This window comes from Lagenorhynchus albirostris, chromosome 19 (assembly GCF_949774975.1).
Source record: "Lagenorhynchus albirostris chromosome 19, mLagAlb1.1, whole genome shotgun sequence".
Classification (NCBI taxonomy): Eukaryota; Metazoa; Chordata; class Mammalia; order Artiodactyla; family Delphinidae; genus Lagenorhynchus; species Lagenorhynchus albirostris.
This window is the reverse complement of record NC_083113.1, coordinates 48,598,697-48,617,641: the sequence shown is the minus strand read 5'-3', so window position 1 is coordinate 48,617,641 and position 18,945 is coordinate 48,598,697. Positions and strand designations below refer to the sequence as shown.

At 44.8% G+C, this 18,945-nt stretch overlaps 2 protein-coding genes across 9 annotated transcripts in view; one reads left to right on the top strand and one right to left on the bottom strand.

The window, feature by feature from the left end:
* The window catches only part of TERF2IP (TERF2 interacting protein), a 169,337-nt gene extending 166,721 nt beyond the window's left edge, over nt 1–2,616 (bottom strand). For 4 of the 6 annotated variants that reach the window (XR_009536932.1, XR_009536930.1, XR_009536931.1 and 1 more), the window contains exon 1: nt 1,802–2,615. Coding sequence is in view for 3 of the 6 variants with exons in the window: in XM_060129913.1 (XP_059985896.1) it covers nt 1,802–2,477 (676 nt within the window). In the remaining 3 variants the exon portion in view is untranslated. Of the gene's footprint in view, nt 1–1,801 lie in introns of all 6 variants that reach the window. The other 2 variants (XM_060129912.1, XM_060129911.1) reach the window with 2 other exon arrangements.
* A 9-nt stretch (nt 2,617–2,625) lies between these two features.
* Nucleotides 2,626–17,224, top strand: KARS1 (lysyl-tRNA synthetase 1). Of its 3 annotated transcripts, XM_060129907.1 has the most exons (15): nt 2,636–2,778; nt 4,292–4,471; nt 6,382–6,541; nt 7,469–7,634; nt 10,120–10,213; nt 10,559–10,745; nt 11,053–11,178; nt 12,592–12,711; nt 13,747–13,909; nt 14,017–14,190; nt 14,347–14,432; nt 14,756–14,841; nt 15,447–15,573; nt 16,255–16,398; nt 16,937–17,224. In XM_060129907.1, exons 2-15 carry the CDS (start codon nt 4,326–4,328, stop codon nt 17,033–17,035), a joined length of 1,878 nt encoding a protein of 625 aa, XP_059985890.1. In that variant the 5' UTR covers nt 2,636–2,778; nt 4,292–4,325; the 3' UTR covers nt 17,036–17,224. The 3 variants fall into 3 exon arrangements, with proteins under 3 accessions (XP_059985891.1, XP_059985892.1, XP_059985890.1); XM_060129908.1 differs by lacking the exon at nt 4,292–4,471 and having other exon boundaries at nt 2,626–2,778; XM_060129909.1 differs by lacking the exons at nt 4,292–4,471; nt 6,382–6,541 and having other exon boundaries at nt 2,634–2,778.
* The last annotated feature ends 1,721 nt before the right edge of the window (nt 17,225–18,945 follow it).

Below are 18,945 nucleotides of genomic sequence, written 5' to 3'. Positions count from 1 at the left end.
TCTTCCTGGTTTCAGAACTATCAACATGTAACTATTAAAAGGGATACTCGGGGACTTCCCTACTGGCGCAGTGGTTAAGAATCCGCCTGCCAATGAGCGGACACGGGTTCAAGCCCTGGTCGGGGAACATCCCACATGCCGCAGCAATGAGAAGCCTGCGCACGGCAATGAAGAGTAGCCCCCACCCTCCGAAACTAGAGAAAGACCACGTGCAGCAACAAAGACCCAACGCAGCCAAAAATAAATAATAAAATAAAATTAATTAATTCAAAATAAATAAATAAATAAAATTTTAAAATAAAAAGGATACTCGGGAATTCCCTGGCAGTCCAGTGGTTAAGACTCTGTGCTTTCACTGCCATGGACCTGGGTTTGACCCCTGGTCAGGGAACCCTGCAAGCCGCGGCCAAAAAAAAAAACCACAAAAAACAAAAAAGGATACTCATCCACATTTTCTCCTGGTCATTTTATGATTTTAATTTTTACATTTAAATGCCTGAATATCAAAACACTGAGTAGGGTGAATCCAGCTTAATTTTGTCCCAAGTTCCAATTGGTCTACCAGCCATCTCCACACCACTGATTTAAAATCAGGGCCCTACATGATCTCCTTCACCCATACACACAGCCCAGTCTCTCCAAGAATTCTCCCTCTTGCTTCCTCCATCCCAGCCACACAGGTCTCTGTTGCTCCAAGAACACACCAGCTATACTCCACCTCAGGACCTTTGTACTTAATACTCCCTAAGTCTGAAATACTCTTTCTCAGATAACCAACTGCTGAGTTCTTTCATTTCCTCTGGTCTCTGCTCAAGCATCAGCTTACAGTAGTGACCTTCCCTTCTCATCCTGTAGAAAACCTCCTCCTCTCCGGCCCTTACCCTGATTTATTTTTTTCTGTAGCACTTCCCGCTGCCCAGCTAGCATTTTAAACTCCATGACTGAAGGGAGTTTTATTTACTGTTATATCCCAGCAGGATAAAGGTCTGGCACTCAAACATCTGTTGAATGAATGAATCTCAAATGTCACTTTTACCAAAAACAAAATTCCTACTAAGCATACTGAATAGGATTAACAGATTTGCCTTCCCAGATTTCAACTGTTATGCAGAATAGCCACATAAGGAAAGAGAAGCTGAGAAAGCAGCATGACTCTTTAAACAAAAGGGTCTATCAGTTTACGCTGTCAATACCCGTTTTATCAGAAGTGAAGCATCTCAACAGCTATGCACTGTGTCCTAACCGGCCCTGAATCCCAATATTCTGTTCAACTGCGTTAGAAATACACTTCACCTGAGCGAAACGTGGAAACGACTTCCCACTGAGAACCTTCTTATGTGAATATGCAGTCATTTAAGCCAAGAAATTAAAATAAGCTGGTCTGGCAGGCGTGACTTTAAAACGTCTTATACTGAATGTACCTGAATACAGAAGAACTATTTTTTAAAACGAGTCTAGGAAATCTCTTAAAAGATACCCAAGAAGCTGGTTCCCCGTTGTCTCTGGGGGGAAAAAACTAGGTAGCTGGTGGGAAAGGAAAGGGGGGAGAATTTTCCACATACTCTTTCTGCACCTTTTGAATATCGGACCATGCCAATACCCCAGTTATTGGAAAAGTGAATTAAGAGAGACCTTAGAAAATGGCGCAATATTACCCGGCTGTCAAAGGGGGGGTGAGGAGGGGGCTGGACGATGCTCCCCAAGACGCCAACATGGACGCCCAACAGAAGAGGAAAGAGGCCGACGCCCCCGCCTCACACAGGGGACAGCAGAGGGCTCGCGCGTTCGCAGCAAGCCTCACCCCCGCTATCAGCATCCTCGGGGTCTTGCTCAGTTTTCCGCTTGAGTTTCTGGGAGGAGGGGCTCACTGGGGCCTCCCCCAACAGGTATTTATGCTCCTGGCCCCGCAGGCGCTTGAGGTAGCGGTCCTTCATGGACTGCCACGAGTGCTGGGTGAGCGAGCTCTTCTCCATCGCTTTCCACAAGGCGTTGCCGGTGACGGAGCTGGGCGAGCGGGCATGTTCCTTCACGTACGTCAAGATGGCCACGTCGTCCGCGTCCGTGAAGACGATCCGCCCCGCGTGCGGCTGCAGCTCGGGCTCCGTGGCGGCGGCGCCCCCAGCCTGAGCCCCGGGCTTCGTCTCTGGGGCCTGGTCGGCCCCTAGAGCCGGGCCCAACCGGTAGGCCTCCAGCTCGAGCCTCTCGTTGCGCTCCACGCAGTCCAGGATGTACTGCGTGGAAATGAAGTCGCCCGAGGCCTCGGCCGCCGCCTCCCCGGGCTGAGCCAGCAGCACGGCCCCGGGCTCCTGCACGCGACACAAGGTGCCGCCGCCGTGCAGGATGAGCGTCGAGAGCCGGCGCTTCGCCGGGCTGGGACGCACGTAGAAGGACATGGAGCTGCCATCCTCCCTCACGAATAGAGTCGAGGAATGGGTTGGCCCATTGGGGTCTTTGCCCAAATCCATCGCCTCAGCCATAGCTCAGGCCGAGCACCAAAAGAAGGTGCCGTCTTGCCAGCGCGCGGCGTACAGAGCCCCAGTGCCTGAGGTAACGCTCCAGACGCTACTGCCGCCGCCCCACAACCCCGTACTACGCCTGCGCTGCAGTTGCACAGAGCAGTGCCCGCCCCCTTTCCCCGGAAGAGGCGGGGCTTCTGAGCGTGACCTGGAAATTGCAGTGCGACCCTCGTCCTCTTTAGGTCCGGCCCTCTGGGAAGATGGCTGCGGTGCAGGGACCTGAAGTTAAAGTGGACGACTGCGAGCCGAAACTGAGCAAAAAGTAAGTGTCGCAGCAGGTCATTAAAACCTTTGCTGTCGGAGAGTCTGAACTAGAAGGCGCCTCGAGGCTCCGGCCGAGGCGGCTGTTCCTGGGGCCTTCCTGCTGGTTCTCGTGGGTATGAACATGCTGGGACGTAGTCGCTGCGCCCCGAAACTACATCCCCCAGGATGCCCGGGGGCCCCCGCTGGTTGGGTCCTTCCTCCTCGTACTCTTGGAGTAAGAATGCGGAGAACTGGGCGGGGACAGAGAAAAGCGAAATTTACTCCTTCCCTTTTCTCCGAGAAATGCGTTACTGAGCCACACCCCGGTAAAGAAGTTGGAGAAATGTTAAATACCCTAGCTTTTCAGAAGCACCTTCAACGTTCGAACTTTATGTATCAAAGGCCATTCTGAACCCTTTGTATTAAAGGGATCAGTTCTTAAACTGTGTCGTACACCTCTCCATATGGGTTAGAGCATTGTGAGTATGTCTGGCAGTAGAGACTGTCTTATTTAGCCGGGTACACCAAACGGCACTTAGCTCTGCTGGATGTATCTTTGTTAATCACCCCAAATCCTTGGAGTATGAAGGTGAATATAAATAAGTTAAGATTAGCCGCCCTTTCACTGACTGTGTCTTGTATTCTCTTAATACTACACTCCTTCTCAACCGGAGTTCTTCATAGAACATAGGTAATGATCTGAGTGACTAGTTCCTCAGTACGCCTAAGGAGAGTACATAAATATAGGACCGTTCCAGAGGCATCGGAGAGAAGTTAGTTTATTGCATATAATGCCTGCTTTAGTGCATTTTTTTAGTTCTGTTTCTTAATTGCTCTTGGAACTTCCTTGGTGTGAATCTTTAGTGAGCTCCATTGTATGCCAGTTATTTTCTCCAAGTTTAAAAACAGATAGGCTCCCTGCCAGGTGATTCATTCAAGGCCACATTTATTTTAAGGCAATAAAGAACATGATCTCTGTCGTTCTGTTGCCTTCCAGTGTTAATGTATAAACTTAATGTAGTCTAAGATTCTTTCTGAATTTCTTCTTTCCTCCTTGCTCCTGGAGCTCCAAACAAGGCTTGTCTTTGATTCAGGTGCTTTTGTGTGGCTTGTTTTTAGCTTCCTCTAGAGTTTGCAGTTGATGGTGATGTTTTGTACGCTTCCCATTGCCATCTTTGTGGACAGGTATTTCATCACCAAGAGAGAAACTACATGTCAGGGGCTTCAGAAACACTCCCATTTTCTAGACTGTTATGAGCATTTCTACCCATAAACCATTGACTGACTTGCTGTTGACCCTAAATAAGCACCATCTTACCATAGCCAGGAATGAGAACACTGTCAGTTAATTTGCAGCACAGTGAGTGTTACAGGGTTGATGTCAGTTGAGAGGGTCTTATGTAAAACGGGACACTAAAAGGTTTCCTAACCTCGCCTTCTCCCCGCACCCAACCCATAAGAGTAGGAGTGCTGGCTGGGAGTATGTGTACTGTCTGTCCCATCTGACACCACATCTCTGTGTTTCCTGTTAGGTGGTGGTAATCATTAGTTCCAGGGTAATCTGCCATGTTGACGCAAGCTGCTGTAAGGCTTGTTAGGGGGTCCCTGCGCCAAACGTCCTGGGCACAGTGGGGGCAGAGGGAGCTGCGCCTGTGTCAACTTGCTCTTTTGACAACGATTCACAAGGACAAGCCACTTTTTGATAAAAGAAGGTTGGTGCCCATTACCTTCTTTATTGCTCTGGGAGCAAAAATCCTTCCCTTACTTGGTTTCTTATCTGTTAAGCCTCTGGCTAAGTCTTTGGACTTGCTAATGAAACAACCCTGCTACCTACCAAAACCAATAGTCCTTTCTCAGTTTCTCTTTAATAAATTCAAATTCTCACTCCATAGATTTTTGGGATGACTTTTAGGTCTTATTCTAGAACAGTGCTGAGAACAAAACCTTTTATGAATAAAGAATTTCTAATGCAGGTTATTTTCCTTTCCCTGTCTTTCTGGAATTTCTTTGCTCCTGAGATTAACTTGGTTTCTAGTGTTAGTTCTTACTCCTAGGACCTTTTTGGATTATCCTTATTATTGATTTGACTTAAAGAGCAACATCCAGTTGAATGGAAAACAAGTTCATTATGTTAATGCCAGGAAGAACCAGAGAGGCTTCAATGCCCACTGACTGAATGACAGCACAATAAGTCTAGCACACTGTTCTAGAAAGGTGGCTTCACAACTGCTACAAAACAGATTTTATCCAGAGACACTTACTTTGAGGCCCTCAGAGTCAGTTTTCTTACTTAAAAGATAATCATTTCAAATCTCCAATTAAGTTTTTTTAATTGAGTTATTCTAAACTCATAGATAATTTAAAATGGACCCTGAAGCCAAACAGTATGCAAGCCTGACTAAGGATCATTTGCCATGGTTCGTTATGACAGGATATTCAGTTAACATTGGTGGTTTAAAGGAATGATCAAGTCTATTTGAATAATGAGGGTATCCCTCTCTACCCAAATCTGTTTGGTTTCTGGGTTCAGATAGCAAGTTTTCAAGTTATTTAAACCAAGTTGTACCAATCGCTTTAGTTTTTGAGTCTCAGGTGACGAGTATGAAGAGTTTGAATAGTGAGAGATTTGACAAGAAATTTATCCACATCTGTAAAATTTCTGTCCTTGAGGCAGAGTGTGAAGGGTTAAGATAGGGATACCTAGAATGGTTCACATTTTGCATGGTTACTAAAATGCTAGGGGTGGGGTCATCTCTTTATGTATATTATCTCAATCCTCACAACATCTGGGGAGGAGGGTGTCTATTATTATTTTACAGAAGAAATTAAGTTACTTGCCCAAAGTCACGTAATTGGTAGGTAGGCGTGTCAGGATTTAGCCCCAGGCAGTCTGGCTCCAAAGATGGTATATTATCCCCTGTGCTATGCTGCTTTGTACACTATTCTACCCAATTTGTTGTCAAAGTCAGGCTCCATTGTGGAGAGTGAGGCCAATGCTGAGGGCCATTGTCAATGCCTTGATCAATGCTGGGGGAGAGATTGTCAGTGGAGTGTCTCCCTGAACTCTGAAGAGCCCCCTCTTCCTCACCCTACCCCAGACTAACCCACTCCCTTCAGTAGGGGAGGGAGATGACAGACAAAGCTAGAGATGTCACCTTATCACACATCAGATCTGATGCTCTAGGAACTTCGTATTCTGCAGAGGAATCCAAACAACTAAGATTCAGTCCCTGGCCTCAAGGAGCTCCCAGCCTGATTAGCTTGAGAAAAGCCTACCTTGCTGATTTTCTGGAAAACCTTTTTTCCTATTCTAAATATAAATTAATATGTAGGGTTTTCTTTGTCCTTGTCTATCTTGATTTTAGTTGGGATCTAATGCCAAGGACCTCAGACTGGAAAAAAGAGACTGAGAAAGATCTTTCACATCTTTATTCTAAGTTTATTTTTTTCCCTTGTCTGTTTCACATATAGAGTTCAGTGACTGAGAGACTAACAGTGGGCATGTAGAACTGGGCATGAGTGTTTCCCCAGGTTATTCATATTTTTGATAAGTAGCTATGGGGCAGATCATAGAGGACTCTTCAGGCACCTGTCACGTTGAACATTTTCATCTTCCTGACAGTGAGCTAAAGAGACGCCTGAAAGCTGAGAAGAAAATAGCAGAGAAGGAGGCCAAGCAGAAGGAGCTCAGTGAGAAACAACTAAGCCAGGCCGCTGCTGCTGCCACCAGCCACACTGCTCATAATGGTGTGGGTGCGGAGGAGGAGAGCTTGGACCCAAACGTGAGTCCTCGGGACCACTGCCCTGGCTGGGCATAGGGAAGCTTCTAATGCGGATTATGGCAAATTCCTTGGGACCAGTGATTAAGGAGATAAATAGGAACTGAAATAGGCACAGGGATGGATGAGGGTGGGCCCACCACTCCATCTGGTTAAAGGCACAGGCCCTGCGCATTCTTCTTGTCGACTACTTACAGATATTTGGGAGAATCCAGTACTTCCAAGTGACTGATCTTCCTTGGAGCTAGCTGGGCCTTATAGCAGCCCCAGAGAAAATGTCTCCCTAAAAGTGGGCTGGGGTTTACTTTAGCCCAGAGATTGGCAAACTATGGCCCACAGGCCAAAGCCACCACTACCCCAATCCCTCCTCCCTGGTTTTATAAATAAAACTGTGTCGAAACACAGCCATGCCCATTTGTTTATATATGTCTAAGACTGCTTTCACACTGCAGTAGAGTTGAGTAGTTACATCAGAATAAGTTTGCTGACCCCTGATATAGAATATTCCTTTTACACATCCTCCAGGCCCATGGGCCTGCCTTGGGGAAAAAGTCTGGTGTGTGGCCAGGGGCAGGAAAGTAGGAAGATAAATGAGTCACCAAGCAGATGTGTCTACAAAAGTGGTAACCAGGGCCATCTGTACCAATTAAACATTATTTTAGGCAGAGATTTGATTTTTCTTTTTGTTGAATCTTGTATTTTGGAATTCTGGCCTTTATTCCCAGCTGTGGATCTGGCCACCCTGCATATTTAAGTGCAAATCTCACTCCATATTCCAAGCCTATGATTTCAAGGATTCAGGGGGGTTGGTTAAAGAAACCTCACTGTATTGGGGCCCCTCTGAGGCAGAATACAGAACTCCGTTAGACAAGCCTCTGGACTGACCATGTTCAACTTCTCAAAAGCTCTTTTGTTTTTTGTTTTTAACAGCAATACTTCAAAATCCGCAGCCAAGCAGTCCACCAGCTGAAGGTCAGTGGGGAAGACCCATACCCACACAAGTTCCACGTCGACATCTCGCTCACTCACTTTATCCAAGAATACAGTCACCTGCAGCCTGGGGAGCACCTGACTGACATCACCTTAAAGGTGGCAGGTAGGAAGATTCCCTGGCAGTTTGCTGAGCTCCCACAGCAGGCAGGCCTCTCCAGTTGCACAAAGGAAGGTCTGGGGTGGTCTTGCTCTCAAAAAGCTTAAGTCTGAGGCTACATTACTAGAGATGGCACCAGTATGTCTATTCACAGAAAGTAGAGCAGCCCTGAGGCATGAGGTCACATTCCAGTGGTGATGCTACAGAGGAAGGGGCATTCTTTGTGGGGGACTCCTGGCCTGATACTGCTACTCATTCACAGTCCTTTATGAGGACTTCCCTTCGTCAGTGGGAGCCATGGCCCTGAGCTCCTAAAAACTGCAATCTGTGTTCCTAGACTACTTTACACCAGGCTATTTTTCTAGAGCACTGTTATTTTGGAGTTCACTGTCTTGTGTGGGATCTTCTCCTTAATTTAAAAGATAATTAAATCCTGTCTTTCGTTTATACCTTACCCCCCAAAAAATATATAAAACTATTTGTTGTAGAAAATTTAGAATGTTGAAACATTCAGAAAGGCAAAGAAAGAAAAGTTTGATTACCCATAATCCCACCACCCAGAGAGAACCCCTGCCAATACTTAAATGCTCCCCAAATTTCTTTTTCTTTAAAGTCCAGTGTTTTCACTAAAATATGTCTTGACGTTAGTTATTCTGGGTCAGTATTCTCAGGTACACAGTGTGCCCTTTATTTTTTCTTAAAATAAATTTATTCATTTTATTGATTTATTTGGGGGGTCTTCGTTGCTGCACACGGGCTTTCTCTAGTTGCGGCGAGCGGGGGCTACTCTTCATTGCGGTGCGCCGTTTTCTCATTGCGGTGGCTTCTCCTGTTGCACAGCACGGGCTCTAGGCGCATGAGCTTCAGTAATTGTGGCACGAGGACTCAGTAGTCGTGGCTTGCGGGCTCTAGAGCACAGGCTTAGTAGTTGTGGCGCACAGGCTTAGTTGCTCCGTGGCATGTGGGATCTTCCCGGACCAGGGCACAAACCAGTGTCCCCTGCATCGGCAGGCGTACTCTCAACCACTGCGCCACCAGGGAAGCCCCTGGGGCTCCTTTTTATCTCTTTTTTTGTACTTTGATTTTTAAATTGTATCCTCCTTTCCAGTGTAATTCTCTTAAGGCATTATTTGTTGTATTTATTCACTCTTATTTCCTTCTAATTTAGGCTTCCTTTCTGAGATGATTTTTTTCCTTTATTTCTAATTTTTTCAACGTGTCGTCTCATTTCTTAGTTTCTTCTAATTCTAATTTGTGTTCTTTCACATTTTGTGTCATATTCTTAATGTCTCTCAGCTCATGAAATATAATTTTTTGCTTTTTCCTGAGCATGTCTTTCTAGTGCTTTTGTTGCCTGTGATGATGTTATTCTCCTTATTCTCTTTTTTTTAATTTAATAACTTTGGTATTTGACCTCACTACTTTTATGTTGTTTATTTTCATGTGAGATTAATTTTCTTCAATGTTAAAAGGAAGCTTGGTTCAGATAGCTTTTCCACCTTCACTGGCTCCCTCTTCTGTTGTTTTTGTGGAGCATTCAGAAATACAGCAGCTTGCTTTCTGGGATTTTCAGGCTCTTCTCCTTTCTCGCTTTTGTTGGACCTTCTCTTTCCTTTGTCTCTGTTTTCTTGGTCTTGTTCAATTTTGTGGGGCCTTGTCCTCGGAGAGATCCCTTGCTGTTAAATTTAGAGAGTTCTTGGGGACTACACTAAAGGGCTTCATCCCCTAGACCTTCTTAATGCAGCCAACTATATTGACTTGTATGTTAGTAAGCTGCTATCCTCTCAGTGTCCACTGCTGTCTTCCACTTAGCCCTGCCACATTTTCCAGTGAATACCTATGGCTTTTTGGCAGACTTCCAGTTCTCAGACCTGCCAGAGACTCCATTGCTTCCCATAGCTTTTTCCCATATAGAGGTCTTGGGGCCCTTAGTGGTTTTCCCCAGTGCTTGTATTTGGGGATTCTTGGGAATATCTTCCCACATAATTTTGTTGTAAATTTTGTCCATGGCTTTTTGGGCTTGCCTGTCTAATTGTGCTTTCTTTTTTTTTTTTTTTTTTTTTTTACTATTTATTTATTTGGTTGCACCAGGTCTTATTTGTGGCATGAGGGATCTAGTTCCATGACCAGGGATCAAACCCAGGCCCCCTGCATTGGGAGCACAGAGTCTTAAACACTGGACCACCACGGAAGTCCTTGTGCTTTCTATTTTTATGTGAAGATTTAGGAAGATCCCACAACTATGCTGCCATCAACATTCCAGGAATCCATTGAACACCTTTAAAAGCCAGATCTTCCTGCACATCTTTTAACTGGTTTAAATGGGGAGCCAACTTTGTCATGAAGAAAATGGCAGGACTTAGGCCTCAGGCTAAAATCGAATTGTTCTAGTTTATATTCTGCCTGGGTGTAAAAACTGCAGAGGGAGCTTTTTTGGCACTGATATCATGAAACAGCTTCTGCGTCTGTCATTATTTTTGCTGTTCTCTAGGTAGGATCCATGCCAAAAGAGCTTCTGGGGGAAAGCTCATCTTCTATGACCTTCGAGGAGAGGGGGTCAAGTTGCAAGTCATGGCCAATTCCAGGTATATAGAAATACCCAGTTACAGGCCTTTCTAGTTTGGCCCAGAGCAACATGACTACTGGGGACAAAGGCCCATATAGTCTTCTTTTCCCATAGGAAATTAAAGTTAAAGGGAGTGGTATATGGTTGGGAAAATAAAAGGGCCATCTGGTCACCTGAAGAATAAAGACTGATCTTGGGTTGTGGAGCAATTAAAAATAAAAGATAATACTTTTTAACAGTTGACCTTGAATCTGAGATTCTTCTTGGGTACACATTAACACTTTAGTGAGGGTTCCACGGTAAAACCAGTGGTCAGTTTTAATTTGGGATATTGTATACTGAATTATGTTTTCCATTTATTCAGGAATTATAAATCTGAAGAAGAATTTATTCGCATTAACAACAAACTGCGCCGGGGAGACATAATTGGAGTTCAGGGCAATCCTGGGAAAACCAAGAAGGGCGAGCTGAGCATCATTCCCTATGAAGTCACACTGCTGTCTCCTTGCTTGCATATGTTACCTCATCTTCACTTTGGCCTCAAAGACAAGGTAGGGGCTTCCCTGGTGGCGCAGTGGTTGAGAGTCCGCCTGCCGATGCAGGGGACACGGGTTCGTGCCCCGGTCCGGGAGGATCCCACATGCCGCGGAGCGGCTGGGCCCGTGAGCCATGGCCGCTGAGCCTGCGCTTCCGGAGCCTGTGCTCTGCAATGGGAGAGGCCGCAGCAGTGAGAGGCCCGCGTACCGCAAAAAAAAAAAAAAAAAAAGACAAGGTAATTTCTCATAGCCCCCTGGCTCTAGTTTATCATACCATTTAATCAAACACATCAGTGATTTCTATCTGTTACTTTTCATTTAGGAAACACGGTTTCGTCAGAGATACTTGGACTTGATCCTGAATGACTTTGTGAGGCAGAAGTTTATCATCCGCTCTAAGATCATCACATACATAAGACATTTCTTGGATGAGTTGGGATTCCTAGAGGTGATGGAAAGTTCTTACCTGACATGATGAGCTGCATTCTGTGCTTGCCTCTTACTCTTCTTCCCTTCCCTTCTCCACAGGGACATCCTGTGTCAGCGTCCTTCATGCTCAGTGAAAAGTCCCCTTTCTTGCCAGTGTCTTTGTTCCACCTTGTTTATTTAGTACCCTGATTAGGAAGGTAGGACAGGACTTCTAAGATAATGGACAAAGTAGAGGGCCATCCACATGCTAACAATGCCATGTTCAATGTGTTACCAACTCATTTTGCTTTTTTGTAGCATTAAAAAATATTTTTCTTGATTTTTATTCAACTTATTTAAACTAAAAAATGTTGTTCAGGAAAATTTGTAGAGCAAAAAAAAATTTTTTTTTTAATTTTCTAATTTTATGAGAAAGGTGAGTACCTATTACCATACAACAAATTCAAACAATAAAGAAATAAATAGAAGCAAAACTGAAAATCCCCTTTCATTTTTTCCCAGCTAATGTCCCTCTCCAAACTTGAATTTGAGGTGGCACAGTGGTTAAGACTGCGCTCCCGATGCAGGGGTCCAAGGTTCAATCCCTGGTCAGGGAACTAGGTCCCACATGTGTGCCGCAACTAAGAGTTTGCATGCCACAACTAAGGAACTCTCGAGCCTCAACTAAGGAGCCTGCGTGCTGCAACTAAGACCCAGCGCAACCAGATAAATAAATAAATAAATATATTTTTTTAAAAAAACAACTTGAATATGTATCCTTCCTCGCCATTTGCTCTGCATATTTATAATACCTCCACTCCTGTGCCTATTGCAGGTGGGGTACATGTGTAAGTGTTTTAGCAGGGTTTTATTTTTTGCTTTAAACATAAATGAAGTCACATCGTATGTATTATAATGGACCTCCCACACACACACACACACACACACGATATATTCTGGGACCCTTTGCATGTCCATATATATGTGTGTATGTGTATTCCTTTTTGATGCTTTACAATTATTTCCCCTATTGATAGTTTAAGTTTCTGATTTTCTTCAGTAATGTTTTAGTGAACATCTTTGTACACATGGACAGGTGTTTCTGTAGGATGGATTTCTAGAAGTAGAATACGTCAAAAGGTATAAGCAGTTACAATTTTTAATAAATACTGCAAACTGAACTCAAGAAAGGCTGTACCCATTTAGAGTCCCACTAACAGCTTGTGAAAGTTTATGGTACTGTGTTAATGGTGTTTGGTATTAATAGAGACTCTATTCTAGAAAATCAAGCTATCTCTACTTTTTTTGTCAAGCACCTACACATTATTATTGAACTTAACTTTTACTTGGGATATAGTAGGCTTAGCCTATCACATTCAAAGCCTGAGCCATTCCCAAGAACTCTAGTTTGAGGACCTCTGTCTGTGAACTAAATGTTTTTCCTCTCTTTTAGATTGAAACTCCCATGATGAACATCATCCCAGGGGGAGCTGTGGCCAAGCCTTTTATCACCTACCACAACGAGCTGGACATGAATTTATATATGAGGATTGCTCCAGAACTCTACCATAAGGTAGTCAATAAGAAGATGCCCTGTGTCCTTAGAGAAGTAGAAGGCTGAAAAATACTGGCTAGACAGGTACAGTCAGAAATAAGAGGAACATTGAGGGTAGAACAACCAGGAGAGGGTTCTAAATTGTCAGGCTTCTGAGTGTTACATTTCTGGAATTTATCTATAGGATCAGTAGAGCATTATAGGGCAAAGGGGGTATCTTTCCTAGGTGTACCGATCCTCTTAACGTACTTTGTTTCCCATAATCTCATAATACTTTTAAGTTTATAATCCTTGGATTAAATTTGATTTTAGTCTTTTGTAGAAGAATGAGTTGAATCTCTGTCTGAAAGTTGGAAATATCCTCAAATCACCAGAATAAATATCGAAGACTGTGTCGTTTAAGATTCTTACTTGCAAACGACAAAACCTGTTAATGGTGTTTAAGCAAAAAAAAAAAAAATGTATTCGAATATATAAGGAAGCTTACAATTTCCAGGAAGATCAGAGAATCAGGCTTGGAGGCCACACAACTGAAATGATTCTGAATCATATCACTGGGCTGTTCGCATGAAGAACCCAGTATCTTCCGGTCAGGACTGTTACCACAACTCATAAGCTTGGCACTAGGCACAGGTCATTGCCATTGGGACTTCTGCAGTTACTGCCTCTATAAGCCAGATATCTCTGGCCCCCTTCACCAGAAGGGATTCTGTGCAACACTGCATCTTCTTTGCATGTTGAAGTCTCACAGGTTGGGCAACTTACGTCACATGCCTACATCCTAACCCCAGAAGAGGCTTCTTTCTTGGGGAGGCTCACACTCACAAGATGGGGGACACCCCAGACAAAGGACGAGAGTTCAGTGATCCTGGACAGCCAGAATGATGACTATCCACGAAGGCCTAAAGAGAGTAGGGCACTCAGCATTTGGCTAGAGACCTGAAAGCATACCTTGAGCTGTGAAATCCAAGTTACAGCTTTTGTAGGCAGACACTTTCCCTAGCCAGTAAGACAAGATTAGCTGCCATGACCACGGCCGTGTGTTGTTATTAGATGCTGGTGGTTGGTGGCATTGACCGGATTTATGAAATCGGACGCCAGTTCCGGAATGAAGGAATTGATTTGACTCACAATCCTGAGTTCACCACCTGTGAATTCTACATGGCCTATGCAGACTATCATGATCTCATGGAAATCACAGAGAAGATGATTTCAGGTGACCCCTCCTGTCCCTTTGTCTTTCACACGTGTCTGCAGGGCTGGTGTGCCTCTTTCAGTTGGACTTCCTGTTGGTCCTCTTTAAATGACACATTTCTTTCCCAGGGATGGTGAAACACATTACAGGCAGTTACAAGGTCACCTATCATCCAGATGGCCCAGAGGGCCAAGCCTGTGAGATTGACTTCACCCCACCCTTCCGGAAAATCAGCATGGTCGAAGAGCTGGAGAAAGCCCTGGGCGTGAAGCTGCCAGAAACTAAGCTCTTCGAAACGGAAGGTAAAGTGATGCACTCCTTCACTCTAGGGCCCTCCTTCCTGTTCAGCTCTGAATTAGATTAGGTCAGGGCTAGAATCTCCCATGTTATTCTCTTTATATACCTCTTAATGGGGTAGTGTGATGTCTTCTGTCCTAACTTGTATGTTTGTATTACAGAAACTCGCAAAATTCTAGATGATATCTGTGTGGCAAAAGCTGTTGAATGCCCTCCACCTCGGACGACAGCCAGGCTCCTTGATAAGGTGAAAGGCCGTGCACTTCTAGTACATGCCCTCATCCAGTGGTAACTCCCCTTCCTCCCTATGAAGGTGAACTCCACTGTAGAGAATGAACTTCTACAGCTTCACAGAGGAAAGCTCTAATGAGAGAACAAGTTTTGAACTCCTGCTGTACTAAGCTCTGTGCCAAATAGTTATGTTCGTTACCTTATTACTAACCATTGAGAAGCTTAGGATAAACCCCTATAGCATCAGGTATAGGGTTGGGGTCCGAGGCCTCTACCACCAAGACGGAGACGATCAAAATGCCATTTAGAAGGGCTCTCTAACTCTGCTTTCTCCTTAAGCTTGTTGGGGAGTTCCTGGAAGTGACGTGCATCAATCCTACGTTCATCTGTGATCACCCGCAGATAATGAGTCCTCTGGCCAAATGGTAAGATAAAGCACGGTGTTGCAGTTACCTGTTGCTGCATAACCTCAGAGCTTAGCGGCATAAAACAGTTTATTCTCAGGAGTTTGTGGGTAGTCTTTCTGCTCTACGTGGTGTTGGCTAGGGTAACTCAAGTGGCTTTTTTCAACTGGGAACTCTGCCAGGGCACCTTGCATCTCCTCCACATGGGATCTCATCCTCTGGGGCCTCTCTGGCAGCATAGCCAGGGTTCCAAGTGGAAGCATTCCAGAAGAATAAATCCTGATGTGCGAACACATATCAAGCCTCTGCTGATGTCCCATTGGCCAGAGCAAGTCATATGGGCAGCCCAGAGTCGGTGTGGCAGGGACTACAGAAGGGCATGAATACAGGGGGTATGATTCAGTGTATCAGTCTATCACACAGCCTGTTGTGAAGATAATTAAAGCTTCTTTGTCTCTAACCCTCCTCACTAATGTACCAAATGATTTGGTGCCAAGAATGCATGCAGGCTATGGGTCACAATCAGTAACAATTTTGAGTCAACTAGATTTCAGGAATCCTTGTTTGTACCAGATGTTCTTGCTGAACCTGCATATTCACCCTCCCCTTTGGTCTCCTGTCCCCAGGCACCGCTCTAAAGAGGGTCTGACTGAACGCTTTGAGCTATTTGTCATGAAAAAGGAAATATGCAATGCCTACACTGAGCTGAATGACCCTGTGCGACAGCGGCAGCTTTTTGAAGAACAGGCCAAGGTAAGGAAGGAATGTGTGCCCACTCACCAGAAGATATCATCCTTAACCCTGGTCTGTGTCTTGTCTGCAACTCCTGGTGACTTCAGCACAATGAAGGATGAAAGCCACAGGCTTCACTGGAGGAAGTCACATTTCAAGATGGAGAACTTGACTAGTTTGGGCCCTAGAATTTCTATATAAATAGAAGCTTTTCTATATAAAAGGAGCTTAGGCATGAATATCTGTTTGAGGAGTGTGACACCTGACAAGAACATAATTTTTCTTAGATGGTACATTTATTGAGGGGGCGTGAGGATGAGAAGCCACAGCACCCACAGGCTGCCTATACTAGCACTGCCACTGATGGGTGGTTCAGGAAGTGGGAGAAAGACTGTTGGGAACCATCAGAGTCTCTGAAAGAAAATGCGTTTCGCTGGACTCGAAGAGCCCCAGGCAGTAGAAGTATTTTCATTTCGCAGAGAAATTTGCATGTGTTCTGAGGTAGAATTCATCAGTCCTGACCTCCAGATCTTTGAAAGAAATGACTCCATCCTGGAGTTACTGGGAAACCAATTCCCAGCAAGTGCTGGGTGTCCAGAGCATCCCTGGAATGATAACGCCTCTGGACATTTTCACGTGCTCACTCAGACACTGAGAGAGCACAGCCTAGAACGACGTCGCTGTGTGGTTCTCCTCTTCCAGGCCAAAGCTGCTGGCGATGATGAGGCCATGTTCATAGATGAAACCTTCTGCACTGCCCTGGAATACGGGCTGCCCCCGACAGGTGGCTGGGGCATGGGCATTGACCGCGTCACCATGTTTCTCACAGACTCCAATAACATCAAGGTACGAGGAGACCCTGAAGGAGCACCACTGTGTTGGAAGCGAGGTGTGGTGGGCCTGGAGCATAAAGAGAGGGCTTTGGGCTAGGAGGAGGGGCAGGCAGAGAAGTTACAGGTGACTTCACAAGAGGAGGGGCAGAGCATCTGACCTTACAGAATTTGGGGGGTTTTCAACCTGAGGCAGAAGAAATACTGATCACATTTCTTAAGGATCCAAGGAACCTGCTAAGCCATCTACATGCATTACCTCATTTAACTTAAGTCAGCTTATGATGTGTAGAAACTGTTGCTATCCCATGTTTATGGTTGAGGAAATCATATTTGAAGAGAACCTCTCTGTTTATTCCTTCTTTTGACATTGTACCCTAGGCAGCGCTGTGCATTTCTTCTTTTCCATCCTCTGTAACTGAGAGGGACTGAATTGAAATAAAAGAACACAGATCTCCGGGTTTTGGTGATAACAGTAATGAGGGGAGAAAGGAGTAGGTGGATAGCCAGGAAAAAGTGTGTCTTAGCTTCAGAATGCATTCTCTCTCCTGTAGGAAGTGCTTCTGTTTCCTGCCATGAAACCCGAAGACAAGAAGGAGAATGTAGCCACCACTGATGGACTGGAAAGCACAGCAGCCGGCACTTCTGTCTAGAAAACAATAACAGCAAGTCGTATGACTTGGGCATCTTTGCGTTTGTGCAGAAGATCAAGGACTGCGAGGGAATTCCTGTGTGTGTTGCTATCTGTTTGACTATCACATTTCATGTCAGCCATCAAAAGAGAGAAGAGGAATTAAGAATTCCTTTTTACTCCTTGTTACCAAATAAACCATTTGTCTCTACTCCTGTCTCATCACTCTTTTTACTTTTGGAATGTCATCTTATTTCTCAGACAGCTGATATAATGAATGTTTAGGATTATACCACTTTATTCATTCAACAAATTTATATTAATGTCTGCTCTGTGCCAGCCATTGTTCCAAGGGATTGGGGACACACCAGTGAACAGAAGCCAAGTTCCTGCTTTTGTGGAACCTATACTCTTGCTTTAGGGGCAGGAGTTTGGGGGGCAACTAAACAAATAAGAAACAAGTAAATCCATATTTGTGATAGTGATGCATGCTAAGAAGAAACATGAAGCAGGGAAAGGGGACAGAGGTGCTATTATATTTTATTTTAAAGTCTTTATTGAATTTGTTAACAATATTGCTTCTGCTTTATGTTTTGGTTTTTTGGCCACGAGGCATGTGGAGTCTTAGCTCCCCGACCAGGGATCCAACCACCCCCTGCATTGGAAGGCGAAGTCTTAACCACTGGACCTCCAGGGAAGTCCCCAGAGGTGCTATTTTAGAAGTGATGGAGGCAGTGCTACGTTGCATATGTGGTCAGGGAAGACCTCTTCTAGGTGACATTTAAGTAGAGATCTGCAAACAGATCTGAGTGGAAAAGGGTGATTCAGACTACAGGGCTGCATTTTTGAGGAACAGCAAAGGGGTCTGGTTTGGCCGGAGAGGAGAAAGTAAAGATCAGTAAGGGGCCAGATCATGCAGGCATCTGTAAGCCATGCAAAGGAGTATGTATTTTATTATGAGTGAGGTGTGAAGCCATTGGAGGGTTTTGAGCAGTGTTGTTTTGTTTGTTTGTTTGTTGACCACACCACGTATGGCATGTGGGGTCTTAGTTCCCCAACCAGGGATCGAACCCATGCCCTCTGCATTGGAAGCATGGAGTCTTAGCCACTGGACCACCAGGGAAGTTCCCTTGAGCAGTGTTTTTATTTTTTATTTATTTATTTTTTTGAGCAGTGTTTTTAAAAGATTGTTCTAGTTAGCATGTGGAAAGCAAGAGTGAAAGGGAGACAGTTGCACTGCAGCAGTGGGCTGAGGAGAGATGATGGCTTAGCCTTGGGTGGTATAAAGTGATGGTGATGGTTGAGCCATTGGACTTTGCCTGTGTTCCTGAGGTCAACAGAATCTGCTGTCAATGTGGGTTATAAGAAGAGGAATCAATGATAATTTCAAGGTTTGGGGCCTGACCAACTGGAAAGTAGAGTTGTCATTGACTTGAGATGGAAAAAACTTGAGGAAGTGCAGGTTTGAGAAGGAAGGTTGAGTGTTTGGTTTTGGACATAATTAAATTTAACATGCTTGTTAGATATTGGGTGGGAAGAGTGAATAGGATGCTGAATAGTGAGTCTGGTGTATTCTCATTTTCAGCACAGTTCAATTGAGCTAAGAATGTGACAAGGATACGGCTAGGGACCTGCTGTTAAAAGAGAGCCCGTGACACAGGGAGGCAGCTGGGGGAAACTTTTCTCCAATGAGACAACAAAGGACTTGTCTTTTGCACTTCAGCAAAACCTCTGCAAGCGTCTCGGCTTGGGAGTTGCCAGTCTACTTTCACAGAGCAGGTTTTTACTTTGCGGTTGGTAAAATGATCTAAGCACGCAGAAATTACCTAACTGGGAACTACAGGGAGTGTTGAGAACCTCAGTCCTTGCTGGTGTTGAACATAGGCTCCAGGAGCACTTGGCAGTGCTGGTTAGATGACCAGGTGGTATTTC